At 39.6% G+C, this 15396-nt stretch overlaps 1 protein-coding gene across 1 annotated transcript; it reads right to left on the minus strand.

The window, feature by feature from the left end:
• Positions 1-6307: 6307 nt before the first annotated feature.
• LOC144702220 (putative indole-3-acetic acid-amido synthetase GH3.1) lies at positions 6308-8556 on the minus strand. The gene is made up of 3 exons (XM_078574173.1): positions 8150-8556; positions 7975-8076; positions 6308-7905 (listed from the first exon to the last, which is right to left on the minus strand). The coding sequence occupies exons 1-3, from the start codon at positions 8467-8469 to the stop codon at positions 6513-6515; spliced, it is 1815 nt and encodes a 604-aa protein (XP_078430299.1). The 5' UTR covers positions 8470-8556; the 3' UTR covers positions 6308-6512.
• Between the last annotated feature and the right edge of the window lie 6840 nt (positions 8557-15396).

Below are 15396 nucleotides of genomic sequence, written 5' to 3' on the forward strand. Positions count from 1 at the left end.
AAGTCAATTTCACAGTCCATGTCTCATTCACTATTTTATATCTACAATATATTCATTATAATGGATGTTCTATGCTTACAATTGAACTGCATGAATACATGCAATGAATAAGTTAATTATGATGACATAATAATACGACGATCATTATTATTTAAACACGTGTTTGAAAATTCATATTTGAAGGATACTAAAGAAGAGCATCAAAATATTGAGATAGGATAGCACTGTCTAGTCCCACTCATATGGTAAGTATGCACAATCCTTGTAGCTGTTAGTGCATAGACATTGAAGGACAAGTAGAGGGTTCTCTTTGGGGAAAGAGTTCATTGAACTGATCAAAATGAATCTCTGAATCAGGTCGGTTCATGTCATGGTAAAGTAATCCTAAGATCTAAGCCACCAAATAGACAATGTGGATGGACAGTTCTGTTTTGACTAGCGCCTACTTATGACATCAAATTACTCAGTAAAAATATGCTTGTATACTTCACTTACCACTTATTTTTAGATTTCCACTTGCATTATTCATCGTTTGAGGATTAAAAGAGAAAGTTTTGATTGAATTTTCTAGGCTTTATTTTTTATGTATCTATCAATTTTTTAGACTAATCCCACTTGTATTACAGGACTTAGTTCAATAAAAATGGTGAATTTTAGATTCAAAGAGGAAAAGAGAAGCCCAATCGACTTCCCAGTACAGAAAAACAAATCCAAACCATGTCCTAGATCATAAAAGAGGCTCAATAAACACAAGATCATACTTCAAGCCCATTTAGGCCCTTTTTAAGAACCGGGTGAAATAAAGGCAAGAATGGTGGAACTAACTCATGTTTGGAATTTGAAAAGTTTATTTTCAAATATGATAATTAAATCATGTGCGTAAAGGCTAGCCTAGCTCTCCAACCCCCTGAAATTAAATACAAATACTTGGAGAGTTAGGGCACTCATATTTTAATTATTTTCCCCTTTCTTTGTATCCCATCTTATATTTAAGCCTTCAACTTATTTTGACGTCCTAATGAATCAGATTTGTATGGTTCATTCTTGTTGGCAAAGAGTGTGGAGAAGTTTGGTAAAGATTCTCATTGGAAAAGAACCACTTTGCCCTTTGGTTGTGACAACAAGGTTTCTGCAATCCTTGTAGGAAATGACGGTGCCAGCCTCGGTATCAGTTTTTTGCAAAAATCTAAACTTATACCTACCTTTGGTATAGTCTTGGTTTGGTCAAAGATTCATTTTGGTTTGGTAAAACTTATAGTTTGGCCACGAATACCAACCAAAAATAAGATCAAAGTCAAAATTTTAATGTCAAAATTTAGGTCAAATGATTAATTAAAAAAGTGAATCAATCAATTTTCGTATGTAATTAAAACATTTTCAGTATTAATTCACCACATAATCAAAGAAAAAATTTCTAAGAATTTTATTTTTCAAAGCTTCATATAGAAAAAGCACTAAAGAAAAATAAGTTACTGAGTTGCTAAATATCCTAAGTTTTTTTTCTAAAGGATGCCACTACACGTGGCTCCTTGTCTTTGCTTGCTCCTACATTTTCTTGCTTTGACTCCAATCTGCTATTACATCCCTTCCAACCATGCATCATGATCTATCTTCTCAACCTGTAAAAATCATCATAATCCATGAGTAAGTGGACACAAATCAAAATAATATGTATTGAAAAGATAAGGATACCACCTGAAAAAAATAAAAATTGGACTCATTTGAGTTCCTCTGCATCATCATTTGCATCAGATTCCATTACCTCTACATTTGCATGGTCATCATGAGGCCAGCATTCTATAGTCATCAGAATTTATATTTTTTCTGCTGATAACCTTCCTCTTTTAAATGTCACAATTCCTCGCCTTGCAGAAAAAAATGCTCCAATGGAGCACTTCATGCACAGATTGATAAAAATCATTTTGCAAGGATTTCAAGACATGGGTATTTTTTAGATCCAATATAAAGCCACCATTCAAGTGAATCGTCCTTAATACAAAATTTGAGGTTCACTTAGATAACCATCTACTTCATCTCTAGAAGATATTAATACTATTGTAGTGTTTCTTTTCTCTTGCTCCATCAATCCAATAATTACCTTTGATAGTTTGGCACTTGGAACATGTATATCTTCAATAATTGAGTGTGAATTTGAAGTAAACAAAGTAGTTGTACTTTCAATAAACCTGTGTACATACTGAATGATAGAATTCTGTTCACTTATTGGAATAAACTCAAACTTCATTTTTGTGTCCAGCTTTGTAGCAATATATAGCATATGCTTAGCCTTTAAGAGAACCTCGTACTCTAATAATTTATCCTTCATGGCAACATATGCCCTTTTAAGTAACATTGATTGTTCAAAGCTTAGGGGTACCTTACTTCACTTTGAAGAGGGTTGTCAAGACCTTCAATTGATGCTTGCAATTTTCTTGATAGAAATTCATAGGCTCTCAAAACTATCGATGATGTAACAGACTTGCACTTCAAAATTACCTCAGTTATGTCATGAAAAATTGAAGTTCACCTAGAAAAGGCTTTAGGAGATCCCAATCTTCATCAGTCATGGAAAAGTTCACTTTGTTGGTGTTGAGATAGTCACTCACCATCTTCTATAATACTCTTCTTTTCTCCCAAACAGCTTCAATCAATATCAGTTCCACCTTGTAGGAGCATCCTCAATGACTAAATCATAGTTTTTGATGCCCAATTTCTCACATATATTTTGATAGTCATGAAGTCGTTGCGGTGAAGCTCCAACTGCAATGAGTTGTTTTTGAATTCTATGGAGAATATCTTTGAATGATCTTGGAGTGTTTCCTTCAATTGTAATTTCATGTTGCTCAGTGCCCTCTTCAATTATATTTTTGGCCCCTATATGTCAATCAAAAAAAAATTACTGTTATACATTTCTAAAGAATAATCTGCAAAAAGTCAATGAAACAAAAGGTTTATTATAATTAAATACCTAGTTCCTTCAAGCCTCATTGCACAGATAAGTTTAGAACATGGGCCATACATGGTGCATGGTGTTGCTTGTTGACCTTCAAGCCAATATCCTTAAATAGCCTTTCTAAGGTTGCAACCATTGTACTATTATTACTAGCATTATCGATTGTGATGGCAAATACCTATAAATGGAGGAAAATATTTTTAATTATTTAGTGATTAAGAGGAAAAGACTAATAAAACATTAATTACATTGTGTCAAATATAATCTTTAAAAACTATGTGCAATATCTCTGCTAAGTATAAGCCCTCATGTGATCCAATTAATTTCTTTACACTGAGAACTCGTTCACGAGGCTTTCATTCCTCATTGATCCAATGAACTGTCATCTTAAAAACAGCCATGCGGTTGGTGGTAGTCCAAGTGTCTAGTATAATTGATTTTTTTTCAATTGGACTAAGCTCCTCTTTGAACTGTGATTTTTCTTCTTTGAATCTTTCATCCGTTGCATGTCGTATTGTCTAGTCACTTGGAAGCTTCAAATTACACTGTGCAAAGTACTCACACATTTTTCTGAATTTTGGATGTTCAATTATTCAGAATGGCATATCACTACTGATGATGAGATCTAATAGTTCTGCTTCATTTTTCTCCAGCGTTCTACTTGTAAATTCTGTTGTCTGTGTGAAAATTCTCTGATCTAGTTCTGACTAGATGAAGGCTTAAGTTGCCTATGAACTGCGACATGAAATTTTTTTCATGTGTGTCCATAACCTCATTTTGTTACATGTATTTTTCTTTTTACAATCAACTCCTTCGCCTTAAAAAACTTGCATCGATAATCTCCATTACTCTTTTTTATGTAGTATTTCAACAACTGAAACTCTCTTGTGGTGAGAATTATAATCTTCATCCATTGGCAAATTAGTTTCAATTTGTGCATGATTTGATGGGACCTATGCAATGAAAAATACTACCAACATTCAATAAATAAAAAATATGAGATATAACTTGTCTCCACTCAAATCCATGGTCAAAAGTCGGTGATACTGTGAAGGATGGGCAACAAGAGGCTATGGCAAGAGGTATTAACAATGATGGCATTGATGGCGGCCAGTATTGCGAGCGGTGGCAATGGGTGGCAAAACACAATAATGCAGGCAGCGTCGGTGAGCAATGACCCGTGCAAGATCCTCCCTTTGAAGCCAGAAAAAGTGGGAAACAGTTTCCTCTTGGATCTGAAATTTTAATTAATTTATATTTATATGATTATATATTTTACTTATTTACCTCCTTCATGAAACTGCTATGACGTAGTTGGTTGAAGGGTAAGGGCACTTTGGGGTAAGAGATTAGTGATCAAATCATGGTTCCACCAGATAATGTTACTATTTTTTCACTTTTTCGGTTTGGTTTTTGGTCTCGCTTGCGGTGCGGACCAAAACCTTTACCAAACTTATGGTAAAACCGTGAAACCCAAACCAATAGAATCAATTCGGTCAGGTTTTACCAAAAATCGATGAAAAATGACAAACGATATATCCTTGGTATATTTGATTTTATTTTTTCATATTTTTTTATACAAGGATTTTCTACAGGGCAAGCTTTCCAATGCATCAAAGCACGCAAAAAATTTACTCATATAGCTAAAGTTGTGGCACTTTCATTGACAACATGTCACTGAGCATTTTTGCCTCCCAACACATACCACTGCCCATAAATTGTCCCTCGGCCTGCTCAAGCGCCCACAAATGTTTCTGCAAGAGCACTAGTTAGAGGTGTTTGAATTTATTTAATTTGATTTCCTGCACTTTAAATCCTTTAAATTCCTAAAAATTGTATAAGGCTACTAATATCTACTCAAAATAAAACAAATACAGATTTCAACTATTTGAAATCAGATCTAAAAATAATATATACAAGGAAAATTGGACCCTCACTGACTGGACACTGAATCCATTGATTGGATTAAATAATCTATATATTGGTATATTTAGGCAATAAGGTAGGCCGATAAATCTTATTGTTTCATTAAAGTTACTTACTAGACTGATACATTGGTATACATTGTTTCATTAAAGTTACACACATAAGATTAATGGATGCATTATGTGAGGAGTAATATCCAGTATTCACATATTTTTGCATGGCTTTCACCTTGCAGTTTTAATCTAAGAAGCTACTAAAGTGCTACCAAACATTTGCAGTAGTACAATGCCAAGAAGGGTATGCGCTATTTGCAAAGATATTTGGATATGCTAAGTTCAACCCTGAAAATACTTTTATACCTTCATCTAGTGCAAAGAAGAACAAGGCCACACCATTTACAATGGAAGTTAAGTGGGTGGATTGTTCCCGCAAATATGTTAAGTCCCTATATGTAAAATTCATGGTACATATTTACATACGTAAAACTCATGGTTGTGAAGGAGAGTATTTCAGATGAATTATTTTCTGGTGAGGACATTGGGACCGATTAAATTGCTAGTCAATCTGTGTATGGAGGTATTGCCACCTGGTATCTATTGTGGATGAGTTCTTATTATTGATTTGACAGGTTCCCTTTGTGGCTTGTGCCTTTTGAGGTTAGAGTCTGATGCTTTATGTGAGATCACCTTATATATATGATTGCAGTTCTATACGAATTATGAGTTTTTTGAAAAATTAATTGGGACTAAAACTATATTATTTCACGACATATGAGCCCATCCTCTATCGACAGTGTTTTATTTTTATTTCAAATATAAGATGTTATGATAAAAGATGTAATAAAAACATTAGCATATTATCTGAGATGTTATGATAAAATGGCGGGTGTGTCCACTATAATTGCTTACTACATCAGCTCTAGTGGTCACTATAATTTCTGATGTCGTAGGCTCCAGACGTCAAGTGGTCACTTCTCACCTTGTCTTCCAGGTCTACATTCCATGAAGGGTGTTTCCCGGATCCATTTTACGACATCAAGCGGTAGGCTCCTGATACATCAGAAACTTCATAATATTATTAACATATACCTCACATTATGACAGTTCTAGACGCAGTGACATGGTTTCCTGTTTCAAGAGAGGCCATTCCATGGAAATAATTAATATGTACTAAAAGTTAGCAAAGTTTTTTGAGAAAATAATAAGTATTTTTTGTCCTCAATAACGGGTGTTAAAAACAGCATGTGCTTCTCTGATTCTCCTCTGCATGTCATTATCGCTGGCACCTTCTTCACTAGAATATTCAGCCTGGGGCCGGCGTAATCACCGGCGTAATCATTCGGTGACATGAACCCACTTAAACGGGATATTCCCCACGTGGAACTATCCCGCTTAAGCATATTAAAAACAAGAAAATAAACAATCGAGAGCAAGAAAAGAAACCGCAGGCCAATTGTAGAAACATGGCCCACTTACAAATATGAATGAAGTGAATGTGGGTCGCTTATAACTGGCGAGCCACTTACAGTTTGAGATAGGGAGAAGGGAAGAGAGAAAAGGGCATAACTAACAATGAGAACTCCATTAAACCTGTTCCATAGAACCCGCTAGAGAGGACAACAGAGGGCCACACTCTAGCTGTCACATTTGCATTCATCCAAACGGCGGTACGGGCTCCATTTTGGCGCACGCGGGCTGAAATGGCAGGACAACACCCGCGAGTCAAGAAGCTCGAGGATGGGCTTAGCGCTGACGCACCGGGGGGCCTTGTACTGGTTGATAGACGCGCCTCGCGAGATGGCGTAGTCCATCACCTCCTCAAACGTCCCTCCCTTCACCACCCTTATCTCCAACGGGCCTATCGACCCATCCGCAGCACGGCTCTGCCTGTACACAACGTTCAGCGACTCCTCCATCTCCAAGCAGCACCTCTCCAGCACTTCCATGTCCGGCCCAGAAGCCGGGTCCCTCAGCATGAGCTCCCAGTAGATAACGTAGTGTCCCGGGATATTTCTCGTGTCGGCGTAGCTCGTGTACTCCACCACCGTTCCCCCGCAGGGCTTGAGAAGCTGCGCGGCCCTCTCCACCGCCTTCTGCAGCTCTGCCTCGTCCGTCTTGTCCGTCTCGATGCTGAGCAGAACGTTCTTCCGGCGGATGAAGTGGAACTGCGGGGCAGCGTTGTGGTATCCGGTTACCCGCAGGATATCGCCGACGCGGTAACGGTACAACCCTGCGTAGGTGGTGACTACGAGCTCGTACTCCTTGCCCACCTCCACTTCGGCCATTTCCACGAGCTTTGGCGGGGGGCTCCTGGCCGTGATATTCGAGAACTCGCAGGGGAGGAACTCGAAGTAGGCCATGTTGGGCATGATAGTGTAGGAGACCTCCGCGGGGTCGCACATCGGCTTCAGGTTGAGGCCGAAGTAGCATTCGGAGGAGGCGTACATGGTGCAGGCCATGGGCAAGCCTCCGCCGAGATATTCGAGGGTGGGGATGTACTGGGCCATGGCGCCGGTTACGATCACGTCCAGGTACTTGGTGTTGGGCCAGACCCGACGAACGATCCCCGCCCAGTTCCCGCCGGAGCATTGGCGGACCACGAACTGAGCCAGCTCCGGGTCGGGCCTGAGTAGGTCCGCGACGGAAGCCCTGACGGAGACGTCGGTGATCTTCTCGCTCAGAGTTCCTAGCGCGATGTCCTTGGCGAGCTGCTCCCAATGGACCTGCAGGAACCGGATAGCGCGGAGGAGGCCCGAGGCGAAGACCGCGCCCACTCGGAGGACCTCTTGTCTCTGGTAGAGCCCGCAGAGCATCTGAACGTACATGCTCTGGAAGGAGTCCGCGCAGAGGATGGCCTCTGTGGGGCTCGTGTACGCGTTGTACGGGTCGAACGGGCGCGTGCGGAAATGATCGCTCTTGTAGTAGCTGGTGAGCACGGGCCTGGCCGGAAGCCCGCCGGGGGTCCTGCTCTCGGACTTGACGAACAGGAAGTACAGGCCTTTGCCCTTGTCGAGACCCGGCACGAAGCTGCGGCGCCATGGACAGAGAGGTCAGAAATAAGTATGGAGAAATAACGTGATAGATGGGCCAGCTTACACGTTCATTACGGGCATCAGAAGGCTGTAGAGGAGCTGCCGGCGATCAAGCTCTTCTTTGATTGTAGGCATTAGTTTCCGCTCGCCGGCAGACGTCCCGGAGCTGAAGATAAACGCGAGAGTGTATTAAGAGATGGTTAACGTGCCAGAGCTTCACTACAGTTTGAAAAGCAAACCTGGTGAGGAACTCGGTGATGGGATGAGCGGACAGGATGGGCGACCGGTCACCGTTGGCGATCCGCTGGATATCGGGCTGAAGATCCTCGTAAGTGACGACCGGGAGCTTGGACTTGAACGTCCGCCGGTCGGTAGCTCCGCCGAGATTGTAGCGCTTAAGGTACTCCGCCGCCGCGTTCTGAGTCAGAATCTCCGCCAGGACGGTCTCCTGGACATGGTCGGCGTTTCGGGTCATTTCCTCTATGAACTGGAGCTTCTTGGCATCGTTCTCGCAGGCAGGCGGACGCAGAGGGGACGAAAGGGTCGAGTCCACGGCCATGCCGGCTGTTCTGAGCGCGCAGAAGACGAGTTTTCTATCCCAGCCAAGCAACGAGAAGGAAGCGCGGACGGCCTGAGAGGAAATCGATAAGATGGGATCTGAATATATAGTGCCCTTATCGTCATCCGTTGGCGTCTCCATAAATGTAGCTCAACGTCCAGCTTGATAGGCAATAGAGAAGGACAACGCCATGCACGCCAGGCCAGCGTCTCCGTTTCACCGTCTTGGAATGGCGAGGGCAGATGGGACCTCAGCACACGTCAATGTCGGGTCTTCTGGAACTCCATGGGTCCTACGTGTCTGTCTCTCGCCATGTGGAGGCTTCGTGGCTGCTGTCGCCGCCTAAGCTCGGCTCGGGATAACGGCTAGGTGAGGGAACCGGACCTGGGTGGCTAGGCTCTTTTGCGTCGCGCTCTGGGCTTTGTCGTCCAGATAAGCACACTGAGACAGAGAGGGGCCTGCGGGCTCAGTATTGGCCCGGGCCTAAGTGTCGGGAATCTTGCGGGGCCGCGGCTCAACCAGCGGGACAAAAGACCATGATCAGCTTTCCCGGGCTACGACGAAGAAGAAGAGTTAGGCGGCGTCCCCGCTCGCTCAAAGCCAAAGTCGCAGAGTCTCGCACGCAGAAGAAATTGCGTCCTATCTCCTTTCGCCTTTATCATACACTTCCGATATGGTCTACGATAATGCCCACTGCCAGCAAATATCCCAGTAACACTAACGATATGATGCGGTCCCGACGTAGCCCCATCACCTACCTATCGATTCCCCGCTCGCAACGGAATGTGGTTAATGATAGTCGACGGCTTCCCCGGCTTTTGGCATCGATGGATGCCGATTCTCCCCGGCTTTTGGCATCGATGGATGTCCTATCTCCTCTCGACTTAGACCCTCGGAGCTGCCAGGCCATCGAGTCAAGTGGTGGTAGGGCGGTCGCATGAACAGCGGACCGGCGCTGAGCCGGTCACGTGGAGGCCCACCAGCCCTGTTTAGGGAATCCATGCACTGACCGCTGCTTTTTTTCTCGACAGCCGGATAGTATGAAGAGACAGTGTGGCGTCTTATCCTCGCTTCACCCGACCGCGTTCACATTTTACCGAGGTAGACAGACTACGAGGCGGCGGGGCTCGATCGGTGACAGTGAGCTGTAAGTCTGTCTCGCAGGCGGCAAAGGCGGAAGGCCAACTTAGGAGAAAGCGGGCGCCGGTCAAAATCCTTCTCTCATTCAGCAACTATCTCTCCCATCCTTTTATCTTATCTTCTTTACTATCAAATCAATCAATCCAAGGGTCACACCTTCTCGATTGTCGACCGATAATCTAAGGATCGTCTCATGCGATGGGCTCCATCCATGTTTTGCGAAAAATGATCAAACTTAGAGAAAATGGAACGGCAGAAAGAAAGTTCTCGTCCAAATAAGACGAGTCACGTTCCCAGACAAAGAACCAATAGCGACACGCGACAAGAGCAGGCAGAAATGCCCTCGTAGGGCCATAGATGTGAAATGGAGCCGGTAGTCTATTATGTCCAAAAAATCGTAAATTTCCTTCTCGTCTCCTGGTCCCCGTGTAGATGCAACTGCTTGTCCACAAGAAAAACAATACATAGGAAGTTATCATGAGCGTTGATAAATGTTTTATCTCCCAATTTCGGCAATAGATCATGAAATTAAACAGAAGACAGAAATGATGACTGATTCTATAATAGGTAGGAGCTTGATCATTTCTTGGAATGGGTTCCCACATAGAAAATGACAATCGATTTCTTTATTCTTATGTCTGATCATTGAAGATGGAATTCAAGATGATTTTATTTGCAGTTTCGTAATCACACAACAGATTATATGCTGCTCATGATTACAACTAGCGGCCGATCTCCTAATCTACAAATAACAGGTCAGAGAGACAAGAAAAGCCACTTATTTCGTGGAATCTAGGTGATGAAGGAATCCTCTACAAATATGCATAATCAAACAATGGAACCCCCAAAAAATATTCGTTATGTGATTGCTCTTTGAGTGTCGACGCATGCAGCCCAATCAGCATCTCAATATACCTGAAGGTCTAGCTCATTTTTGCGTGAGAAGAACAACTCTTGTCGATGGATCCTTTTAAACGCCTCAAGACGTGATCGATAACATGCATGTGGGCTGTGTTATAGGACTGCAAATATAATTTCTAGTCCCCACATGGTTAGGCACATCAAGATTCTAAGTAGTTGTGATAAGTCCTCTCGGGGTTTCTCTTATATACTTGACAACCTTTGATGATAATGCGTAGGAAAGTCATTAGGTTTTGGTACCAAACAACCTAAATCATCTAGAATATTCACTCCATATTTTCTTTGAGAGAGAAAACTGTATATTTGGAGGATTGACCAACCTCAAGTAGTAAAAAATGTTTTACTGACCCAAATCCTTGAGCTTAAGTTTATAATTCAAGGTTTAAACTTTTTTAACGTGAGAATATCCCATAACAATGATGTGACCAACATAATTAGAAGGATAGTTAGGTTATCTCCCTCCAAGAAGACAAACTTATTCATTGAGATCCCCATTAATAAAATCATTATGGATGTTTAATTGGAGCAACCCCAATTATTAATTGTAGCAATTTCGGTGATGAGCTCAATGGTTCTACATTTTGCCATTTTTGAGGAAACAAAGTCAAATCCTTTCATTCAGGTATGTCCTGATCCCCTGCCTGGTCTGGTATCTCTTAGCAATTCTATCAGCTATATATTTGACCCTGGAATTTTGTTTAAAAATTTTGGGTATTTTTAATGTTGGAAAATTAACAATGGCATATGTACTATTTAAATTCAATATTTTTCATTCATACCTCCCAATGTAACCCATGTAATAATTACTTTTAATACAATATAATCTAATTTTTTCCTCTTCTGATGTTCTTCTTCGCCCTCCATCTTCTATACTATCCCCTCCGTATCTTCTTCTTTCTCCTCTTATTTGGTCCTATTGAATATATTACACATTATAGAACCCCACATATTATCGTCAATCAGTTCATTGACCTAAAATCCAGGCAGGTATGAATGAAAAATATTGAATTTAAATAGTTTTCTCGGCAAGACCTGTTATTTGTAGATTAGGAGATTCGCCACTAGTTGTAATCATGAGCAGCATATAATCTGTTGTGTGATTACAAAACTGCAAATAAAATCATCTTGAATTCCATCTTCAATGATCAGACATAAGAATAAAGAAATCGATTGTCATTTTCTATGTGGGAACCCATTCCAAGAAATGATCAAGCTCCTACCTATTATAGAGTCAGTCATCATTTCTGTCTTCTGTTTAATTTCATGATCTATTGCCGAAATTGGGAGATAAAACATTTATCAACGCTCATGATAACTTCCTATGTATTGTTTTTCTTGTGGACAAGCAGTTGCATCTACACGGGGACCAGGAGACGAGAAGGAAATTTATGATTTTTTGGACATAATAGACTACCGGCTCCATTTCACATCTATGGCCCTACGAGGGCATTTCTGCCTGCTCTTGTCGCGTGTCGCTATTGGTTCTTTGTCTGGGAACGTGACTCGTCTTATTTGGACGAGAACTTTCTTTCTGCCGTTCCATTTTCTCTAAGTTTGATCATTTTTCGCAAAACATGGATGGAGCCCATCGCATGAGACGATCCTTAGATTATCGGTCGACAATCGAGAAGGTGTGACCCTTGGATTGATTGATTTGATAGTAAAGAAGATAAGATAAAAGGATGGGAGAGATAGTTGCTGAATGAGAGAAGGATTTTGACCGGCGCCCGCTTTCTCCTAAGTTGGACCCTTGGATTGATTTAATTTCATGATCTATTGCTGAATGTGAACCCGGTCGGGTGAAGCGAAGATAAGACGCCACACCGTCTTATTTTGAATTTATAATAGATCAACAAAGCTTTTAAAATTTTAGGAGGACTCACAACCAAGGTGATCAAATATTCACTAGCCATGGATAATAATTTATGCTTCGTCGTAATAGAATTATGACCAATATATATGAGGTCATAAACAATAATTAGCTTCAAAGTCGATAATCTAGTCTGATATTGAACATTAATAATTCAAAAAAATATATTTTTAAAAAATACCTATATGTCTGATAGATGAAAATAATAGAAGCTACTACAGAAGGTACGAGTGACGTAAATAAAATGAAATTTGATCTAAACCAATTTCGAGGTAGAATATGGAGTACAAATATAAATCTGATTAACCTTCTATCTAGGGTGTAATGTTTAAAACCTAACACAATAAACCTAACTGAGCTAAACTTTTCTTGAGCAAGCAAGGCGCGACTTTAGGTAACCGTAGTGGCGAAGCGAAGAACAGAACCTTACTTCTGATTAAAATCCCCGCTCGTCGCGTCTGAATCTGAATCTGAACGCTCGTCTTCATCTTAATCTTCACGCTCCTCGCGCCTTCCTTTGGTTCTGCAAGAACTTCTCCAATCGGAACCGGTTCTAAAATCATTGCTTCACTAGCGCATCGTTCTTTCTTCGTAACCTCAGAATCTCTCTCAACTAGTCATAGTAGAATCATAATTTTCCAATAAGAAAAAATATGTAATATATTCAGGAATTTATTCAAATATTTAAGTTAGAAAGTTTAATTATTAATGGATGAGAATTCATTTTCTCTTCCATATGGTTGTATCCTACAACCAAGTACATTATTCTTCTTCTGGATTTTCAAGGTGATAATGTTCCCTCAAGATAAGTACATTTTGATAATGAGAACTGCCAGAATCACAATAATCTTAAATACTTAGGCTACATTTTGATGATTAATCTATACTTGTCTTGGGGCATTTTTAAGATATGCAACAAAAACCTAAAACTCCCAGCCAACATACCTTCCATAACTCATTAGAATAAATGGGAGTAATTGCAATAAATGGGAGGCAAAATTCCTAAGCATAAGTAGGGCTTCAAGACCCTGCCTAAGACCTTCGTTATTTGAAGACTTATGGAACATATGATGGCCTCGACATCCTTGAAGCCTCAGCATGTTACAAGGTGAGGCTGTACATAAAATTAAAAAAATGAAACTGGATCCAAATATGTGTGGATTGTGACATGTGTGGGTAATTAGTGCATAAAATTACCCACATATACACCTCTTGGATTTCCTAGATGTCATTTCACAAAATTGGTGCACATAGAATAAATTTCTTATTGAAATTAAGAAACAATTTCTGGAAAAATGTAAAAAAGAGATCACTTTGGTGAAAAAAAACAGGATATATTTTAAAATAATTGACCATTGAAAAGATAAAACAAGTAAAGGTAAATTACATTAGACGATGCAAAAAATCGGAGAGAAGTCATTCACATCATGTGGAAATACATGGGCAGGTCAGGGTACCTGAATCTTCCGCTTGAGCATTTTTTTTGGTGGATATTTGAATAATACAATAATTTATTTGTTTGTGATTGAATGTGGTAGCTAGTCTGAATTAATGCATCAAATATGATAGTTTAAGAAAATGAGAGAAATAAAAATTAGTGATGACACTACAGTCAACGGTCTTCTGATTGAATGTAGAAACCAAAGGGATGAAAAAAATACAAAAGTTGATTTCAGGAAGAGTGAAAACGATAATATGTTTCATATTTACTCCTTTCCAATCCGGCCTTCAATATGTAAATTTAAAAATATGATATTTAAAAATAATACTAATTTCTTGAAAATTATAAAAATATTTTCATTTAGATAAATAATTAAAATCAGGTTGGACAAGAATTTATTTCTTCTCAGAGAGAGAAATTTGATAAAAATTGGATAGATAATTTAAAATTCCTAAAAATAAATTTGAGGGTGGTTATGAGTTTGAACTAATTTAAACCACACAAAAATACCCACAAAATCTTATTAATTAATTTTTTTACTAAAAACTACCCCAAAAGGAGAAATTGAATAAGTAGAAATAGATTGTAATGCTTTTAGTACAACTTTCATTGAAAATAATTATTTCAGATAATACTTAGATTACATTTTGAATCAATAAATTATTTTGCTACAAAAATATTTGTAATTTAAAAGAGAAAAGTGAGGGAACATTATTTATAGAAAATAAAATTTGTCCTACATCAGTTTGAATTGAGCATGTCATTTCCCAGTAATAGCTCTCTTTGATGGAGTGGCATGGCAAGAAAGCTGTCAGAGTTTGAAATCAGGAAAGATGATGAATGTGTGTATTTATGTGAGAAGGGCCCTCAGTAGTTAGAAGTGTAAGTTGAGGTTTGTGATCAATTTAGGTATATAAAGATTGACGTTAAGGCTTAGGGGAAATGTCTTGAATGATAAAATAGTAACAAGTGAACAAAGGTATTATAATCATCCAGTATACAAATGTCGAACTGAAATTTAGGGAATAACACGTAATTGTAATTTAATTTAATCCATAAAATTTAAAATCCTTCACTCATAAAACAATTTGACAAGTTAATGATGAGAAAGGTCATCTATAGAGGGAACATATTTTAGGATTTAATGTGCTTTTATATAGTGATTAATGTACGAGAAGATATGTATGTGATAATTAGTGCATATAATCTAGCACAGTTGGATGCGAACGATAAGTAAACGAATGGATGAAATGTATAGATATATGTGAATGGATGCATTTTGATGGATGTATGTGAATGGTGGGGGATGTTGAGAAGAAGTCAACAAAGGGACACAAGTAACTGGATAGATCAAGGTGACTTGCGGCACTAAGGGAGCCCCTCCACTTTTCTTTCACTTTCTATCTCCAATCAATGATGAACACCAAAAAACTTGATGGATCTAGAAGTTAATTGCTCTCACTCCGCCTACTTGAGTATGAGCCATTTCAGGAAATTTTTGCATGAATCAGAGGGTCTATTTTCATATACTACCATATAGATGAAAGACGAGGGA

The sequence above is a fragment of the Wolffia australiana genome, chromosome 4 (assembly GCF_029677425.1).
Source record: "Wolffia australiana isolate 7733 chromosome 4, ASM2967742v1".
Classification (NCBI taxonomy): domain Eukaryota; kingdom Viridiplantae; phylum Streptophyta; class Magnoliopsida; order Alismatales; family Araceae; genus Wolffia; species Wolffia australiana.

Coding starts and splice junctions, on each gene's coding strand:
- LOC144702220 (XM_078574173.1), bottom strand. CDS start 8,469: ATGGCCGTGGACTCGACCCTTTCGTCCCCTCTGCGTCCGCCTGCCTGC. Junction 8,077..8,149: donor ATCACCGAGTTCCTCACCAG/GTTTGCTTTTCA, acceptor GTTTATCTTCAG/CTCCGGGACGTCTGCCGGCG. Junction 7,906..7,974: donor CTGATGCCCGTAATGAACGT/GTAAGCTGGCCC, acceptor ATGGCGCCGCAG/CTTCGTGCCGGGTCTCGACA.